The following is a 17099-nucleotide window of genomic DNA, read 5'->3' on the forward strand; positions in this document are numbered from 1 at the left end:
TGGGCTCCGCACCGCCTCCCTTTCCCCACGTGCGTCCGCCTGCTCCGCTCGTCCTCCATCGCCGCCAGGATGCTGCTGGCCCGCGCTCTCCGCCCGGCTGCGGCCGCCTTGGCGCTCCGACCCGTCCAAGCGCCGCTGCGCCTCGGCGCGCCTCGCTTGCCCGCCGCCCTGGCGCCTCCCGCCGCCGCCCGGCCCTTCACCCGCTCCTTCTGGCTGCTGCGCGGCGGCGGGCAGGGCCGGAGCGGCCTCCTGCGCAGCCCCGGGCCCTCGCCCTCGCTGGCCTGTACCTGCGGAGGGCTCCACACCGAAGGTGAGCGCGGCCGGGGGCGCACGCGTGGCCTTGGAGAGGCGCCGCCGAGGGGCCTTGGGCGCGCCGCGAGGGGCGCCTACTCGCCGGGAAGCCCTCTGGCTTCCAGCTAGGCTGCCTTCCCAGGAAACGCGAACTGAAGCGGCAGGGAATGTTCTGGTGGGAGCGCGCTAAGGCCAGGCAAGGGGAGGCAAAGAGTCAAACGCTTCGACTCGGTCTTGGAGCTCTGCTGGTTTGAAACTTGCATTTATCTGACCTGTTACGTTTATTGAAATGTCTGAAATTGAGTGTACTAATTTACACTCTGTAATCCGCCTTGAGTCTCGGTGAAAAAGGAGGGCTATCCATGAATGAAAAATCTGAGCCCAGCAGCAAAGCAGGGTGTGTGTGGTTATTTTACTTTGTTTATTGCATTTTTATGCCACCTTTCCACCCAGATAGTGTCCACGAGGAAGGTAGGGTCCTTGTAACAATCACATGATACGATAATCTTGCTTTTGGGGAGGAGGGAGAAGTCTTACATGAGTCAAAGGAGCTTTGTAGATTTCAAAGGCTGCAATCCTAAAAGCGCTTACGTGGGAATAAGCCCTGTTGAATAAAACGGGACTGGATTCCAAGTAGGTTTTAGGATTGCTCTGAAAAAGAGCCACCAAAACGAACAAGTTGCTGGAACTGGTAGTTATGTTCACAGTGGGAGAGTTTTCAAAAGAATTTAGGCTTTAGTACAAGGGACTAAAGGGAATTGCGAGGTTGGGAGAGGGGGCCTCCCTGAATATCGTTTGCATCAGCCTCTATATGCGCTGCTTGTAGGCTTTCAAGGACACCTGGATGGCTGCTTTGGGGGACCAGATACAGGAAGCCAGCGTGAGGTCCCACAGTTTTATTTTTCTTTTGGAATGAGGTAGAGCTTAATGAAGGCTACAGGCCTCACTAATTTCCTAGCATAGCTTTCTAAATTTTAACAGCAAGAGATGAGCTGCCGTAGGTAGGCAGTGTCTTGCTATGAGGAAAGGTTCCAGCATTTGGAGCTTTATAGTTTCCAGGGAAATACTTTTAAAAGGGGAGAGGAGGGAAGTGGTGAGTGGGAACCATTGGGGTTTGTTAAAAAGCATGTATCTTGTTTTTTTTGTTATTAGAAAAGTACCTTAAAGAGATGTATTTCTTTAAAATGCAGAGCATAAAAAGGATGAAATGCAGGGTGGATAAAAATAAATTTTTTTTCAAAAAATTGGATTTTTAAAAATTTAAATCAGGTTTTTTTAATTTAAATCAGATTTTTAAAATAAAAAGTTATTTGAGGGGAAAATCTATCTAAAGGTAGGGTTTTTTTTATTTAAGATACATTATAGTCCAAAGATAATCATCATGAAATAAGGATTAGTTTTTAATTATGTAGCATGAGGTTCTATATTTATGCAATGTTCAAATTTTTTTGGTAAACGAATTCCATTAATCCATTCACAACGTCATGCTCTTCCAGAGGTTTCTGTAAGATTATTGGGCAGTTTTTCTGTCTAAAAGATATCACAGATGCTTGGTTTTACAGTTCTCAAAACTGTGAATTTTTCTCTGCAGAGATCACGTCTCTTCTCTTCTTCCCAACAAAAAGGTTATAAAATAAACATACACAGTTAAGAAAAAGACCTTAATCCCGTTGTTCCTTTGCAAATCTTTGTACACAGAACCAACCCTTAAGTGCTAAGTTTAAAAAAATCCAATGACTAGAAGATTGTTGGTTGTAGAATAGATCTGCACAAGAAGCTAAGAGGGAGGAGTCTTTATGTAGAAAACCATGATTTAAATCTAGTCTTACTGGCTAGTGATTTAAATCAATTCGATTGAAATCAAATCCACCCTGATGAAACATAACAAAAATATGCCCTGAAGGTACTCAATCTGATTTTTAGCCTTTAATCTTTAAAAATGAAGTCAAGTCCCTTGGTTCATTAAAACATGTAAGATAGCTATAAAGCAAGAGTTGTTTTATCCAAATTTACAGGCCAACCTGTTCCTGCCTTCTTGTAGGTTGGCCAATGTGCCCAAGATACTGAGTTGATTGACAGGCAAAAAGCCCTTGTTTTTAAATGTTACTAAATGAAGTTGTGTTTTACTGATTAACCTGATGAGACAAATTTTGCCACAGGATTGCGGTGGTCTTAGCTGCTAACTCTGAAGATCTCATTCCTTTGCTATGCTTGTCCCCAGCCCAATCTCTAGTCAACTTCTCCTGAAAAGCCTGCAGTGACCAAAGGTTGCCTTCAAAATGGCCTCTGTGAGGCAGCTCGTCAACAATACCACCCTGTGCAAGTTACTTCAGTCCAAACCTATTGGTTTCAGGGAACTTAGACTGGAGTAACTCTGTGTAGGATTGCTCTGTGATATTCCCATTTTACAGCTGGTAAATAGGGGCTGGTGAATTTGTCAGAGGCTTTTCTGCTCAAACAGCCCCCCAAAATCTTCCTGTTCCATCTTCCCTTGCTGTTCCCTGTGCCTAAAACTGCCTCCCAGAATATCTCTACGGTGTCACTGTTCTTGTTTCTTTCCCATCCCTCCTCAAGCTTTAATTTGTTCACAATGTCTTTAGATTATTTACCAGCTTCTTCTCCTTGTGTCACACTTTAAATGGCTTATGATGCAATTTATAAGCCGTTTGAGCCTGTGGGCACTTTGGAATTTTGAGACAGGATAGCCGGCGCCACCACAAAAGGGCTGTCATGGGTGGGTAGCGGACACAACCACAAAATGGCTGTCATGGGAGATGAAGGCCTGTCACAAAATGGCAGCCAAAGGGGTCATAAGATATTGGGAGGTTTCAAGCCACACGCTGGCCTGTGGTGGGGGCTGCTTGCAGACTCAAAACTTCTTTTCTTGTGAAGTAGAAGAAAGCCAAAATTGGCTGTTTGCTTGGGAGGAGAGGTGCTTCAGGAAAGAAGCAGGTGGGGGCCTGGAAACACCTCAGTGGGTTCTATGGGCGCCATGTTGGGATCATTGATTGAGAATATCAAGTAAATTCTACAAGGTTACAGCAATAATGAAACTGTTTTTAAAAGTACTAAATCAATCCCAGCAGATAAAAAGCAGCCTGAAACAATATCTAACAGGAAATAAAATACAAGGTACCCAGGAAACTGGTGTCTAAACTTTTGTCTTGAAACCTCAGCATGGCCACTTTTTCCCTGTTTAATCTTAAACATATCTATAGCATTGCAAGGCCCTTTCAGGCTAGAAGAGAAAGGTATGTACGTTGGCTGTTTGTACCATAACGTGGTTGTATTTCTTCTCAATCCACAGGTGACAAATCTTTTGCAGAGTTCCTGACAGATGAAATTAAGGAGGAGAAGAAAATCCAAAAAAACAAAACCTTGCCCAAAATGTCTGGAGGGTGGGAGCTGGACGTGCAGGGCACAGAAGCCAAGCTGGTTCGGAAGGTTGCTGGAGAAACGTAAGTGTCCATCTGTTTGATCTGTGGGGAGGGCCTGCAACATTAAAAGTTTAATAGTGTCTCTGGAGAACTCAGAAATTGTGACGGAAATGCTTTTGCCTGGAATACGTTGAACTGATTTTGTTGGGGGAGCCGTGTTGTTTTGGATCACAGGCTGGAAAAGAGAAATTTAGAAGCACTAGCCGAGGCAATGAGAGGTTACCCTCTCCCATGGGGGAGGTGGAAGTTCTAATTGGGGACAAGATTCTCTCCCAGTGCAACGATGCTAAGAAAATAAATAGTGTAGCACAGCAAGAAAAGAGAATGAGCTACAATTTGAGAGGTGACTGATTCAAACTGGCTGGTGAAATTGCAGGGGATACAAATGCCAAATTAATAAGGATTACATTTGTTTTACAATAGACATGACAGTAAGTACAGTGATGTTACCATTATGAACACAATGCTACATATACTACTGCTCACAGTAGCTTCTCCTGTGCACAGTGTTTATCATTTTCCACCTTCATGCTGCAGCCCTCCACTTTGACTCCCTCACATTATGATTCTGGGGATCCAGTGACCCACAGGTGCACAGCTTTGGGGCACAGAATATTGTAGTGGGAGGAGAGATGTGACAATAGCCATTTCTGCAGAGTAGTTCAGTTTGTGCCACATGGAAGCCAAACGATTGCATTTAAACTTACTATGTAGTGTTTAAGTGATAGTATTAAAATAACCTAAAAATCTGCTGCTGAATTCATTGCAGGAATTTTTTAGTGGATCAAGGCATTTTTAGTGTTTGTTAATGAATTAACTGAATATTGCTTCCTTGTTTTATACATTTGCAGCCCGTTCTTGTGCAAGTTTACTCAGAAGTAATGCTCAACAAGTTCAGTGGGGTGTACCCTCAGATCAATAGGGCAGCAGTTTAGGAAATCATTATCTCATAGGGTTGTTGTAAGTTGTAGGTGACTTGATGGCACATAACACACACACAGGGTTGCCAACCTCCAGGTGTGGCCTGGAGTTCTCCTGCTCCAGACTACAAAGATTCATTCCCCTAAAGGAAATGGCAGCTTTGAAGGGCAGACTTTAGGGAATCCCATTCCTTCTATGTTCCTCCCCTCTGAGAAGTCTGTCCTCCCCAAGCATAACCCCCAAATCTCCAGGAATTTCTCAAACCATAGTTAGCAACCCTAAGCTGCAGCCTTAGAAAACTATCCTTCCGAGGGTCCTTTTGAGAGGTAAGGAGCAGCGCTGTTGGTATGTCCCAGTCTCTGGCATCTGAGTGTTACTGTATTGCCTTGTAGGGTCACAGTTTCCTTCAACATTAACAACAGCATCCCTCCAAGCTTTGATGAGACCCAAGAAGAACAGAAACCCAACGAGCAAGAGGTAAGGAGTGGGGAGAGACTTTTGGTCCGTCCAGCCTCTTAAATGTTGTTAGTCATTTCAGTTTGGTGTAGTGGTTAAGAGCGTGGGACTCTAATCTGGAAAACTGGGTTTGATTCCCCACTCCTCCACTTGAAGCCAGCTGGGTGGCCGTGGAGCAGTCACAGCTTCTAGGAGCTCTCTCAGCCCCACCTACCTCACAGGGTGATTGTTGTTGTGGGGATAATAATGACATACTTTGTAAACCACTCTGAGTGGGTGTTAAGTTGTCCTGAAGGGCGGTATATAAATCGGTTGTTGTTGTTATGCTTCTGAGTTAAGGGCCAGGCCTTGTGTACCCTGCAAAAAATCGAATCAGCCATTTGCATGTATACTGCAAGGGAAGCCTGTCTGCATATGTTTGCATAATTCCACTGAAAGTGGACATGTTTTCAGTCCCATTGGATGTCAGTGGGGGAGATTTTTTTTTAAGTTGATGTTCAGAAAGCTCCCCTGGAAACCTGTAGGTTTAAAAATGCTTAATTTTCATTGGGATGATGCTTTTGGGATCTTCACACTGTTTGCGGATGGATCAGAGGTCTACTCTGCTTCCCCCTTGCTTGCAGCATGGTATTGGACTCGTGACGTGGTCATAATTGTCATCTCTCTCCTGCAGCCTGAGCTGACCTCCACCCCGAATTTTGTCATTGAAGTGACCAAGGATGACACCAAGCAGACACTTGTGCTAGACTGCCATTATCCTGAGGATGAGGTGGGTGCTCTAATCTTGGCCACTGGCTGGGAACGTAAATGTTGCTGGGAACCTGAACGCAGCGCCTCCCCGGAAGATTTCAAATGGGTCTTCAGTTTATCTTCACGTGGTTCCTTTCTCATTTTGGGTGCTCCTCCATCTCCTCCCCGGTCCCCTTGTTCATGGAAAGCTAGTTCATGGAAGGGTTCTAGCCTAGCTTTCTCTTTGGTGTGTTAGTTTTCTATCCATAGAGTATTAGTGGAAAGAGTTCGGTATGGGAGGACATTCAATCGTACGTGCCCATGTCTAGTTATACCCCATGTTTAGAAGGGGGTATAACCAGGCCTTTTTTTTCTGCGGGAACGCAGTGGAACGGAGTTCTGGAACCTCTTGAAAATGGTCACATTGCCGGTGGCCCTGCCCCTCTGTCTGGAGGTCAGGGGGCGGGGCCACCGGCCATGTGACCATTTTCTCCAAGGGCAACCCACTGAGTTCCACCACCTCTTTTCCCAGGAAAAAAAGCCCTGGGTATAACCCTGGTTTCCCAGCGTATCTGCTGTTTGTGAGAACTTAGTCTAAGCTGAGTGGCTGAATCCTCTAACTTCTCTACAGTACTTCACACAGCTCTTTGAGGACCTAAACCCTAACTGCCTTGGAGTGCTGTGTTTCATAGTTTTGCCCTCCATTGAAAAGCAATGGATTCTTTCTTTCCTGTCGCTCTCAATTCTGGTTGACATTTGATTGCCCTCTTGATCAGGTTGGTCACGGTGAGGAAGAGGAGAGTGACATTTTCTCCATCCGGGAGGTGAGCTTCCAGCCCACAGGAGACTCCGAATGGCGAGAAAATAATTACACCCTCAACACAGATTCTCTTGACTGGGTAAGAGCAGATCATGCGAGCAAAGAAATTTAACAGTGAAATCCTAAACAGAGTTGCTCCAGTCTAAGCCCACGGGATAACTCTGCTTAGGATTTCACTGTCAGTCTCTTGACTTGTGTACAACATGGCAGATTTGTGTGTGCATGCAAGCATATGCATACATTCAAATATTGTGTAATGTTTACATATTTTACATTTTGAAATTCAGTTAACTTGAGGGAAATATAAATTAGATACTAGTTTACTAGTTTTTTGTTTGTCCCAAGCTGGTGGAAGAATTGCCAATATATTTGCCATTTGGATGTAGCATGGTGACGGGGGGGAGATTGTGTCTCAGAGGGAACACACATCACCCTGAAATTACGAAAGGGCAAGGCATGGCTTTTTAAAATAAATTTTACCAGCCTCCTTCAGTAGACGGAAGGCCTTTTTCAAAGACCTGGTTCACATATATGCAGGAAAATGAGGAGGTTGAATGCTGGTGGAAGAGACTGTCCTTTGAGGCATCAGGCGAGAATGACAATTTGGAATGCCTCCTGTATGTCTAAAGCTCCTCTGTAAACAGACTACCAGTCCACAAGCAGAGCGGAAGGTATAATCTCTCCTAATCTTGTGCTGATCTTCTGTTTGCAGTGAGTTTTTTGTAGAGGAACACCCAAAGCTAGAATCCATCCCTTGCCATCTGAAGTTGTACACTCCCTCCTCCTATCTCAGGGCTCTGCCATGCCTTTCCCATATAATTCTCTTGAAAATGTGGACCAGGCCTTGTGATTTTTTTACAAAGAATACTGGTTTGGATCCCCTGGTGAATTTCCCATCTTGCACGGTCGGGAGATAGTGTCATTTTTGCTAATTCTAATGGCCCACAGCAGACCTCTTGGCTCCTTCATGCTGCTTATGGGGGGGGGGGCATGTCCTGGGAGTAGAGATGGGCACGAACCGAAATACGAACCGAAGTTCGTGACAAACCAGGCCAGTTATGAACCAGCAGTTTGTCAGAGCCCATTTTTGACCAACTGCCACGAACTTCAGGCTGGTTTGGTTGTTTTTTTGGCTCATCACTGCAGACAGCCTGGCGCTGATCAATCAGTTTCCTTCTGCAGGCCCAGAAGTGACGATTTGCTGGCCTGGATGTGACGTTTACACGAACCAAACGAACTAGTTCGTGAACCGGGTCAGGTTCAGGAAAGTTCATGGTTTGTGAAATGCTATGAACAACAAACTGCACGGTTCATTTTTTTCTGGTTCGTGCCCATATCTACCTGGGAGCAATATTTTAGAGGGGTATTTTGGGTTGCAGTTGGGGGCAGAGAACCTCACGTTCTGTGGACAGAAATTTGTTCTGTTTACAGGAATCTTTCTGGTGGATCCAAGCCATGATATTTAAGAACTCCTGTCCATTTCACCTTTGATTGAAAGTATCACTTAATCTGATTAGTCATTTACACGCTGCAACCATGCCATGAACATGCACCATACGCATGCCATATGATAATCAGAAAACCAGGGTTGGCTGCATGTCCCTGTAGTTGCTGGTTTACGCACCGTAATGTGTGAATGTTTATCCTACAATGCCCTTTAAAAATTATCTTCTCAGGCCCTGTATGACCACTTAATGGATTTCTTGGCTGACCGAGGAGTGGACAACACATTTGCCGATGAGCTGGTTGACCTCAGTACAGCCCTGGAGCACCAAGAATACATTCGATTCCTTGAAGATCTTAAACAGTTTGTGAAATGCCAGTAGGCCAAGACCAAGGTTAAGGCCTAAGCCCTGTTAAGGGGGCACAGTTTCCTGTGCTTTTACCATCAGATGTTGAACTCTTAATAACCCAGGCGATAAGAGAGGGAATGAGAGTAAGAGTTGAAGTTTGAGAGTTGAAGTTTGAAACATACATCATGAGAGGAAAATTTAAACAATTTGAGTAACTGGTAGTGGCTGTTTCAGACCTGACAAGCGTAATGAAGTCTAGCTCTCCAATTTGTAACACGCTCACTGTTCTTGGAAGTGTGTTTTTTTGTACAATTTGAAGAAGGAAGGTAATATGATGTGAAAATAAAACCAAGTTGAACACCTTGCTTGTGCAAAATGAATGGTCTTCCCTGCCCCCCAAACGTGCTTTCATTGTTTGCATTCAGACATCCCTTCTAACAAGCGTTGAGCTAGGATGTGCGTGAGCACAGCTTGTAACTAGGTGGGTGCGCCTTTGCCCCCCCCCCCCCGCTCATGTGAAGAATCACAGTTCGAAATTAACTCCAGTTACCCCTGATGCATAAATCCAGCTGCACTGATTGACTGACGTGTGAGACGGTTGATACTCTGTGTGAGACGGTTGGGGGTAAAGAGCGGGGCACAAAATCCCAGCAACAATTAATGTCTGCCTTAATGCCAGTTAGAGTGAAAGCTTAATGCAGCGATTGTATTTCATGAGAATAAGAATTTTCCCTAGAATTGGTAAGCTAGAGGCCTGTCAGTGCTTTGGTTTGTTGGCAGGCTGCTTGAGTGCTAAATGGCACATTACGAAAAATGCAGGTCTGCTGCTGAAAGCAGCAGCTCTGTGTCTAGTCTTCCTCCATGACATTTCTTGCAGCTTAACCCTGTATCATGATGTAGTTACGTTGTGTGTTTTTTCTGACGGGGTGGGTTAAACACAGCATAAGGACACTCCAGAGATTGGGGGAGAGTGGAGATTTCCCATGGTGTTGTTTAGTGTCTTTCTCACCCACTGTTGCTCCATCCTGACTCTTGTCTCCCAAACTCCAATGATCAAGATTTCCAGATATCCTTGACCAGAGAAGTTGAGATAGAATGACTGCTTCTTCTTTTTAACAAAACGGATGGTTTGCTTGTGACGTATCTAATTCAGACTTGCACAAATAGCACATGGTACAATCCTTTCTGGTTTGTACTACTGTGAATGTAAGAATAGGATTCTTGAATCTTCCCCATGTGCAAAATACTTTTTAAAAATACCACTTTGTTTGCAGAAGGTTAGCATACCAGCAACTAAAATCTTTCTCCCTAAGTGTCACACGCAGCAATGTTTTGAGGCGCAGAAGCATTCAGTCCTCTTGCTCTAGTCTTGATTCCTTCTCAAGGAAGAGACTGTGTTACAAGAAGTTTCCGAATTCTTCAAAAGTTACCATGGAACTAGGAAAGATGCAGAACACAGCAGCCAAAATGATCAAGGGCTGGGAGCACCCTTCTGAAGAGGGAAGATTAAGGAGATCTGTTTACGAAAAATAATGGGGAAAGGGTATAATAAGAGGATTATTTAAGAAATGGGGGGGGGAGTAACTTGAAGGGACTTTTCTCCCTTCTCAGTACACTAGACTGCAATGGCACCCCATGTAATTGTGGGGCAGAAGATTCAAGACAAGCAAAAGAAAGCACTTCTGTGCACAACCCATAATTGACTTCTGGAGTTCATACTGGGAAGGAGGGGCTTTGCTGGTTTGAATAATTGAAAGAGAACCGGACAGATTCATGAAGGGTAAGTCTGTTGCCATGTATTAATTAGGCAAGTTAAATGCAACTTCCATGTTCAGCAGCAGTGTACAGCAGCAGAGAAGAGAAAACTTTACCCCTAAAATGTCGGTTCTTTGGGCAAGGAGAGGGAGAGGGGTGAGGATGTTGCCTTCATGCGATGGTGTGTTCCTGGGTATTCCTGGAAGCAGCTGGCCAGCCCTTCTGGAAACGGTTACTGGACTGTGTCTGACCCACTATGGTCTTTTAATTTCTTAAGCAAGAAGTAGTCTGAAGTTTGAGAGGCTGTGCAGGGAGCCAACTATACCACCCCTAACAAACTAGTTGCCTATCCCAAACAAAATGCAAGGCAAATGAACCACAAGCCTCACAAATTTTAGCTTTGGTTTGCTGGAAAATTTTGGAGTGCCTGGAGAGCATTGGCCATTCAAGAGCACAAAATACACTGCTTTACACTGGAATAATTTCCAGTGAAGGAGAAGGAACCTGTTGAATGAACATGGGTTTACAAGCATACAGCGATCACAACACGGTCTGTGCAAATTTCTTCCCTCTGTCCATCATTCACAGGGTTTTAGGGCCAGCAAACTTGAAACGGCTCTTGCCAAACCATTTTACTTTGCGTGTCTTGAGAGAGAGAGGACTTTTTCTGCACAGCTGGAACAAGTTTCTCTCAAAAATCTTCTCCATAGATGAGTTTGGTATGTAAAAGATTCAGTTCTACAACTTTGCACCGGGCTAGTTACAGATTGCGTAGCACTGCTTCTTTATACATAAGAACTGGGACTGATGTGCATGGGCCATTTTATGTCCAAAGAGTTTTAATTGAAGCTTGAAATGCTTTTGCAAAACTGCCCTAAAAGGGTCACAACGAGGTTGGATCTAGAGATGGGCACAAATGAACCAAATTCATGATGAACCAGGCTGGTTCGTGAACCAGCAGTTCGTCAGAGCCCATTTCTAACAAACAGTGACGAACTTTTAGGCTGGTTCATTTGGTTCGTTTTTCAGTTCATCACTGCAGACAGCCTGACGCCGATCAATCAGTTTCCTACACAACAGGGGATGGACTTCCTGCAGACCTTCTGCTGACCCGGAAGCGACATTTTCATGAACCAAAATGAACTGATTCGTGAACTGGGGCAGGGTTGTGAAAGATCGTGGTTCGTGAAAAGTGACGAACCATGAACTGCATGGTTTGGGGGGTTTTTTTCTAGTTTGTGCCCGTCTCTAGTTGGGTCCTGTGAGTCTCTTTTCCTTGCCGTGCAACTCGCCTGTTCCTTGGGCCTAAGGTATGCTCCATTGCTAGTGAAATAGATGCAGAGGATCCAAGCCATACTTGCGTGTAAAAGCATTTATTAAGCACATTATCCCTCTTTAAATCCCTCCCCCCTGAAAGAGCATTCAAAGAAAGTCTCATAATACTAATACTTAGTATCATCTTTCATAGTTATTCATAAAGATGGGTAGCCGTGGAAAAAGTCCAGTAGCACCTATAAGACAAACAAAATTAGTGGTAGGGTATGAGCTTTTGTGAGCCACAGCTCACTTCAGATACCTGAAGAAGTGAGCTGTGGCTCATGAAAGCTTATACCCTACCACTAATTTTGTTAGTCTTATAGGTGCTGTTGGACTCTTGCTCTTTTCCACAGATATTCATAAAGCAGGCCTGTAAAGTGGGCCTGTATTATTGCAGTTGCAGGGAGAGGGCAAAAGAGTTGCCTAAGATGCCTAGAGAGGTTATAGAATAGGGGAGGGTTGCACCAGCAACTTCTCTGATCAGCTCATTCTCTTGGCTGCTACGCAACACTAGGCCTTAAGATCGATAACCAAGAAAGATTGTCTTTATATCAACTCATCTGCCTGAAAAGCAACTTGCGTGATGGTGCAGAAAAACATGACTTCTTTAAAACAGTGAGTCCAGTAGAGGGTGCCAGTTGATTACAGCTGATCCGTGCTATGAGCGTGAACGACTCTTGTTCAGCCTCCCGCTTCTCAATTGTAGAGAATTCGCTGCTATGCTGCAGAGTTGTCTGTTTGACCTAATCTTTGCTGCTAATACGGCACGGGTATACTGGGGAGAGATCTGGAACAGGCGACGAGATGGGGATCTGCAGGGAAGGGGAAACGTTTTGGCAAGTCGACCCAGCCTCTCCCTCTCTGGAAGGCTTTCAGAGGCTAATGTACCCACTAGTACGCCCTTTCTTCCATTACAGGTAGCTGCATTGCTGGATAGCACACGATTGTGCTGTAATAGCGTTAATTTGCAATTGGATTTTCTTGCATGAAGAAGGCAATTTAGAAGGTGAAGGACTGATTGCTGTAGCTCAGCATGAGCACAATAGCCCGTGATGGCATCGCTGGAATCTCTTCTGCTCTCAACATTGTGTCATTTCTGGAGCCTATTCAGGCCTCAGCAAGTTGGTTCCCCCCCCCTCCTTTTGGCCAATTTTACACATTTTCTGCTTAGTCCTTGACATAGAGCTCCCGACCTCCTTTGTGGGTGGCTTTTGTAACTGGCACGTGGAGTGGGATGCGGAGGTCTGTAATTGAGTCACTGGCCTTACCTCATCTCTCTTCAGTGCCCTCAATTCAATCCCAAGCTGTGCCAAAGTAATTCAGAGCAGACAATGCCCTCTCCTCATTTCCCTGCATGGGCTTCTCTCCTTTCTCATCTCACATCCTCTTCATTCTTGTGCGAGCCATCTGGATATTTGCAGAGTTTCTCAGATTTCTCCCAGGCAGGGCTTTTTTTCAGCTGGAACGCGGTGGAACGGAGTTCCAGCACCTCTTGAAAATGGTCACATGGCCAGTGGCCCCACCCCCTGATCCATGTGACCATTTCCTCTGAGGGCAACCCACCTCTTTTCCCAGAAAAAAAGCCCTGCTCCCAGGAATGTAGAATTCCAAATGACCTGCTGTTGTATCCAAAGTGGAGCTGAGGGCGTAAGACTCCTCCATTGGTTCTGTTATTTCTGAATTTTGTGCACATAAAGATTGAGGGCACTTCCTATGTTCCCCATTATGGATGCAGCCAGTGTGGTATAGTGGTCCTATGATCAGCGTGTGGTTTAGGAGACCCTGGTTTAAAGCCCTACTCTGCCCAAGAAGCACGCTGATGGACCTTGGGCATCACTCTCTCGCTCAGCCTAAACTACTTCACAGGGTGGTTGTGAGGATAAAATAGAGGAGGGAGAGAACATAGCTGTAAGCTGCTGGGGAACAATGTGGGTATATAAATATCTAAGGGGTGGTGGAGAGACCCCTCAAGTCAGAGCTGACTTAGGGCAACCCCTGGTGGGGTTTTCATGGCAAGAGACTATCAGAGGTGGCTTGCCATTGCCTGGCTCTGCAGGCTTGGTCTTCATTGGAGGTCTCCCATCCAATTACTAACCAAGGCAGACACTGCTTAGCTTCTGATATCTGACAAGATCAGGCTCACCTGGGCTATCCAGATCAGGGTTAAATATAAGCAAATGTGCGCATGTGTATTGTTAAAACACCAAAAAAAGCAACTGGCATGAGGCAGCAATACCACTCTAAAAAGTGAAAGTCTTAAAGCCATTGAAAGTTTGGCACAACAATTCAGAGGGTTTTTTTTCCACCACTCATTTAAATGCAGCAGCTAAGGGACGTGATCTCTAGTCATAGAGCGTCCTTTACCCTTTTGCGATTTCAATTGCAATTTCAATCCATGCCCTCGGCAATATTGTCTGGATGTTATTCCCAAACTCCTATAGCCGAAAAGGTCTGTATCTGTGGATCTCACACACTAGAGGATTTACCTCATTTTATCCTTTTTTGCCCTTTATATTCTGACCCCAGATTAAAATTTCTGGCAGGTTTTTTATCTGGTTTAAGTTTATACAGACTGCCTACCCATAGCACATGGTGGCAGTCAAAAAGTTACCAGAATGTGCAAGATGGCAGCCAAGTTTTCTGCCTCCAGAAAATAGCATTTTTTTAATTTATGAGAAGTCAAAAGGTACTAATGTGCTCACATTTCAGTCATTACATAGTCAGTTGGTTTATTTGAAGTGTTTTATTGGATTTCCCCTCCCTCGCCCCCTTTCCAATTTCCAGAGTAGAAAAGCATGCAACCCTTGCCCCCGAAAAATAGCCTCTGTATTCATGATACATATTTACAGTGCAAAGGCCCTCTCGCTGCCATTACTGCGAGCGACTGCGCATAGCATCATGCTTTGGGTTTCCATAAAATATACAGACAGATCATTCAGGTTTTTTAAACACCAAACATTTAAACAGACAAAAATACAAACGCATACAATAAGCATGTAACTTTAGGTGTGTGTGTGTGTGTGTGTGTGTACAAAGCAGCAAAAAAAAACCCCACCCCAAAAAGATTCAGTGTGGAGGATCTGAATTCTATTCCCAATGTTCTCAACCTAGTGGGGGACTTTGACTTTAAATTAAGGCACCTTTACAATACCAAGAACACACTGATTGCTTATTCAGAATAAAAGGATGCTGTCTTTAGGATACCTTGTAGTAGCCTACGAATTTGTACTTCCTATAGATCATAAATCCTTTCTCTACTGCAGCTCCAATTTCCACAAAACTCCAGCGCTCCAATCCGTATACATGCACGTATTGTTCATACTGCTGCCAGTGATGGGAAGGCTGTGCGTCCAAGCACCAACCTACCTACACATCAGAGAAATGATTGGTTTAACTGCTGGGAGCATGCAGGTGAACTCAAATTGGGAAGTCTTCAGTTTTTCATGAAGACAGGAAGTCGCTCTCCAAGGTCTGTTAGCTCTCCAGGGTCTGAGTGAAAGGAAAAGGTCTTTCTCAGCACTCAAAGTCTCTTTTATGTGGAAAGGCCCAGGACTGAACCAGGGATCTTCTCTGTGTAAAGCACATACTCTTACCCAGGGCTTTTTTTCCGGGAAAAGAGGTGGTGGAACTCAGTGGGTTGCCCTCGGAGAAAATGGTCACATGGCTGATGGCCCTGCCCCCTGATCTCCAGACAGGGGGGAGTTTAGATTAGGGACATCTCAACTCCCCTCTGCCTGGAGATCAGGGGGTGGGGCCACCAGCCATGTGACCATTTTCAAGAGGTTCCAGAACTCCGTTCCACCGCGTTCCTGCTGAAAAAAAGCCCTGCTCTTACCACTGAGTTCTGGTCACCCCCTTAAAGGAAGCTTTGCCTGCTAGAAGTTCCATGGGCCGGTTCCCGTGTCAAAAACCATCTCTCTCGTTCCATTATCCTTTTCTGCTAAGCTACCAGGCAGCTGAAGTCGCACCCATTTCCTCCGAACTTCTGACTGTATTTTCAGTCTCAGCACCTCCCCATGGGGATAATAATGCCAGCCTACCTAACAGGGCTGTCGTATCCATTGCTACAGTGGCATAGCTGGTGCACTTAGCAAATGGATAATAACGCACTGAAAATGAACTTCTAAATTCCCCCCCCCTTTTTTTGTGAAAAGTGCGATTGGTGGACACCCAAAGAAACTGGTACTATATTCTCTTTGACCCACATATTGTTACATCCCAACCCTATACTATGTTATAGAATTAGAACCCAACTGAGTAATATCAACAAGGACTGAGGTAGCATGGAGGGGCACTGTAACAAGGAAAGATCAATTGCTATAAGTCTGGCAGAACTATGGTTTGGGCAAAACTGACTTTTGGAGGTGAGGTGCCAGTGGCTACACAGTTTTAGGCAGGTGCGATACTTGTCTTTATATTCAGACTGGTAATTCTGAACACCCTGCAAAGTGAATCTAGAATTATGGACCCTTTTCCCCAGTGGTTCAGAGGCCACTATCTCTTGCTAGTTTGAGAAACAGGGTGGCATAGTGGTTACAGTGTCAGACTGGGAAGACCGGATTCAAATCCCTCCTCAGTTTTGAAGCATGTAGGGTGATCTTGGCCCAGTCAGACTCTCTCAGCCTAACCTACCTCACATGGTAATTATGAGAAACAAGAGGGGGAAGATAACCATGTACATTATTCTGAGCCCTGTGGAAGAAGCCAGTTTGGTGTGGTTAAGAGTGCGGGACTCTAATCTGGAGAACCGGGTTTGATTCCCCACTCCTCCACTTGAAGCCAGCTGGGTGACCTTGGGTCAGTCACAGCTTCTAGGACCTCTCTCCACCCACCCACCCCACACCTCTCACAGTGTTTGTTGTTGTGGGGATAATATACTTCGTAAACTGCTCTGAGGGGGTGTTAATTCGTCCTGAAGGGCAGTATATAAATCTAATATTGTTATTATAAGATAAAAATGTGAGAGATTTTTCATGCGTCATCTGCTTAAGTGTGCTTTGAAGACCAAGTGAGGTCTGATCTTCTGTTAGTTCTGTGTGTTTTTTATTCTGTTCTTTGACTTTGATACTCCGCCTTCTACCTGCAATTGTTTTAATTGTTGAGGATTAGCATTCCCCCCGAGATGGCTTTTAAAAAAACTTGCTTCTGCTTTATATAAACTTGGGAACCACAACTGGAAAGGATTAGAATTATAGCTGAAGACAAAACAAAACAAGGGAATGACGTTGCCAGATGCTTTTGTTGTCACGTCTCATTGATGGTTAGAGAGCAACAAAACAATGGCACTTCCCGTACTATAGCAGTGAAACTAAAGAGAACCCTCACAGGAAGAAACAACAATTACAAACCAATAAACAACTCTATTATAAGTGCCCAAAGGGCCATACGTATTTCTTATATAAATAAACCAATCAATCGGATGACCAATTGCAAATTATACGACGATTCTTCCATAAACTTGAAATTAATATTATGATCTCCAATAGTAGTCCAGGAAAATACAAAGGTCCAAACGAAATGTGTCCTGTGTCTTCTTTAAACAAAGTAGCATTCATGCACAGCTATGTCCACACATGGTAA

The 17099-nt window shown here is 44.7% G+C and overlaps 1 protein-coding gene across 1 annotated transcript; it reads left to right on the forward strand.

The window, feature by feature from the left end:
* On the forward strand, nt 1-8812 carry C1QBP (complement C1q binding protein). Its single transcript, XM_055001420.1, has 6 exons — nt 1-310; nt 3599-3749; nt 5042-5126; nt 5779-5874; nt 6611-6733; nt 8331-8812. The coding sequence occupies exons 1-6, from the start codon at nt 70-72 to the stop codon at nt 8478-8480; spliced, it is 846 nt and encodes a 281-aa protein (XP_054857395.1). The 5' UTR covers nt 1-69; the 3' UTR covers nt 8481-8812.
* Nucleotides 8813-17099: the final 8287 nt, after the last annotated feature.

The sequence above is a fragment of the Eublepharis macularius genome, chromosome 17 (assembly GCF_028583425.1).
Source record: "Eublepharis macularius isolate TG4126 chromosome 17, MPM_Emac_v1.0, whole genome shotgun sequence".
Classification (NCBI taxonomy): Eukaryota; Metazoa; Chordata; class Lepidosauria; order Squamata; family Eublepharidae; genus Eublepharis; species Eublepharis macularius.

What these genes read in the sequence shown, in the direction of transcription:
- C1QBP (XM_055001420.1), top strand. Translation starts at nt 70, where the DNA reads ATGCTGCTGGCCCGCGCTCTCCGCCCGGCTGCGGCCGCCTTGGCGCTC. An exon ending in CGGAAGGTTGCTGGAGAAAC is followed by an intron (nt 3,750 to 5,041) that starts GTAAGTGTCCAT and finishes ATTGCCTTGTAG; the next exon opens with GGTCACAGTTTCCTTCAACA. An exon ending in ACACAGATTCTCTTGACTGG is followed by an intron (nt 6,734 to 8,330) that starts GTAAGAGCAGAT and finishes TTATCTTCTCAG; the next exon opens with GCCCTGTATGACCACTTAAT.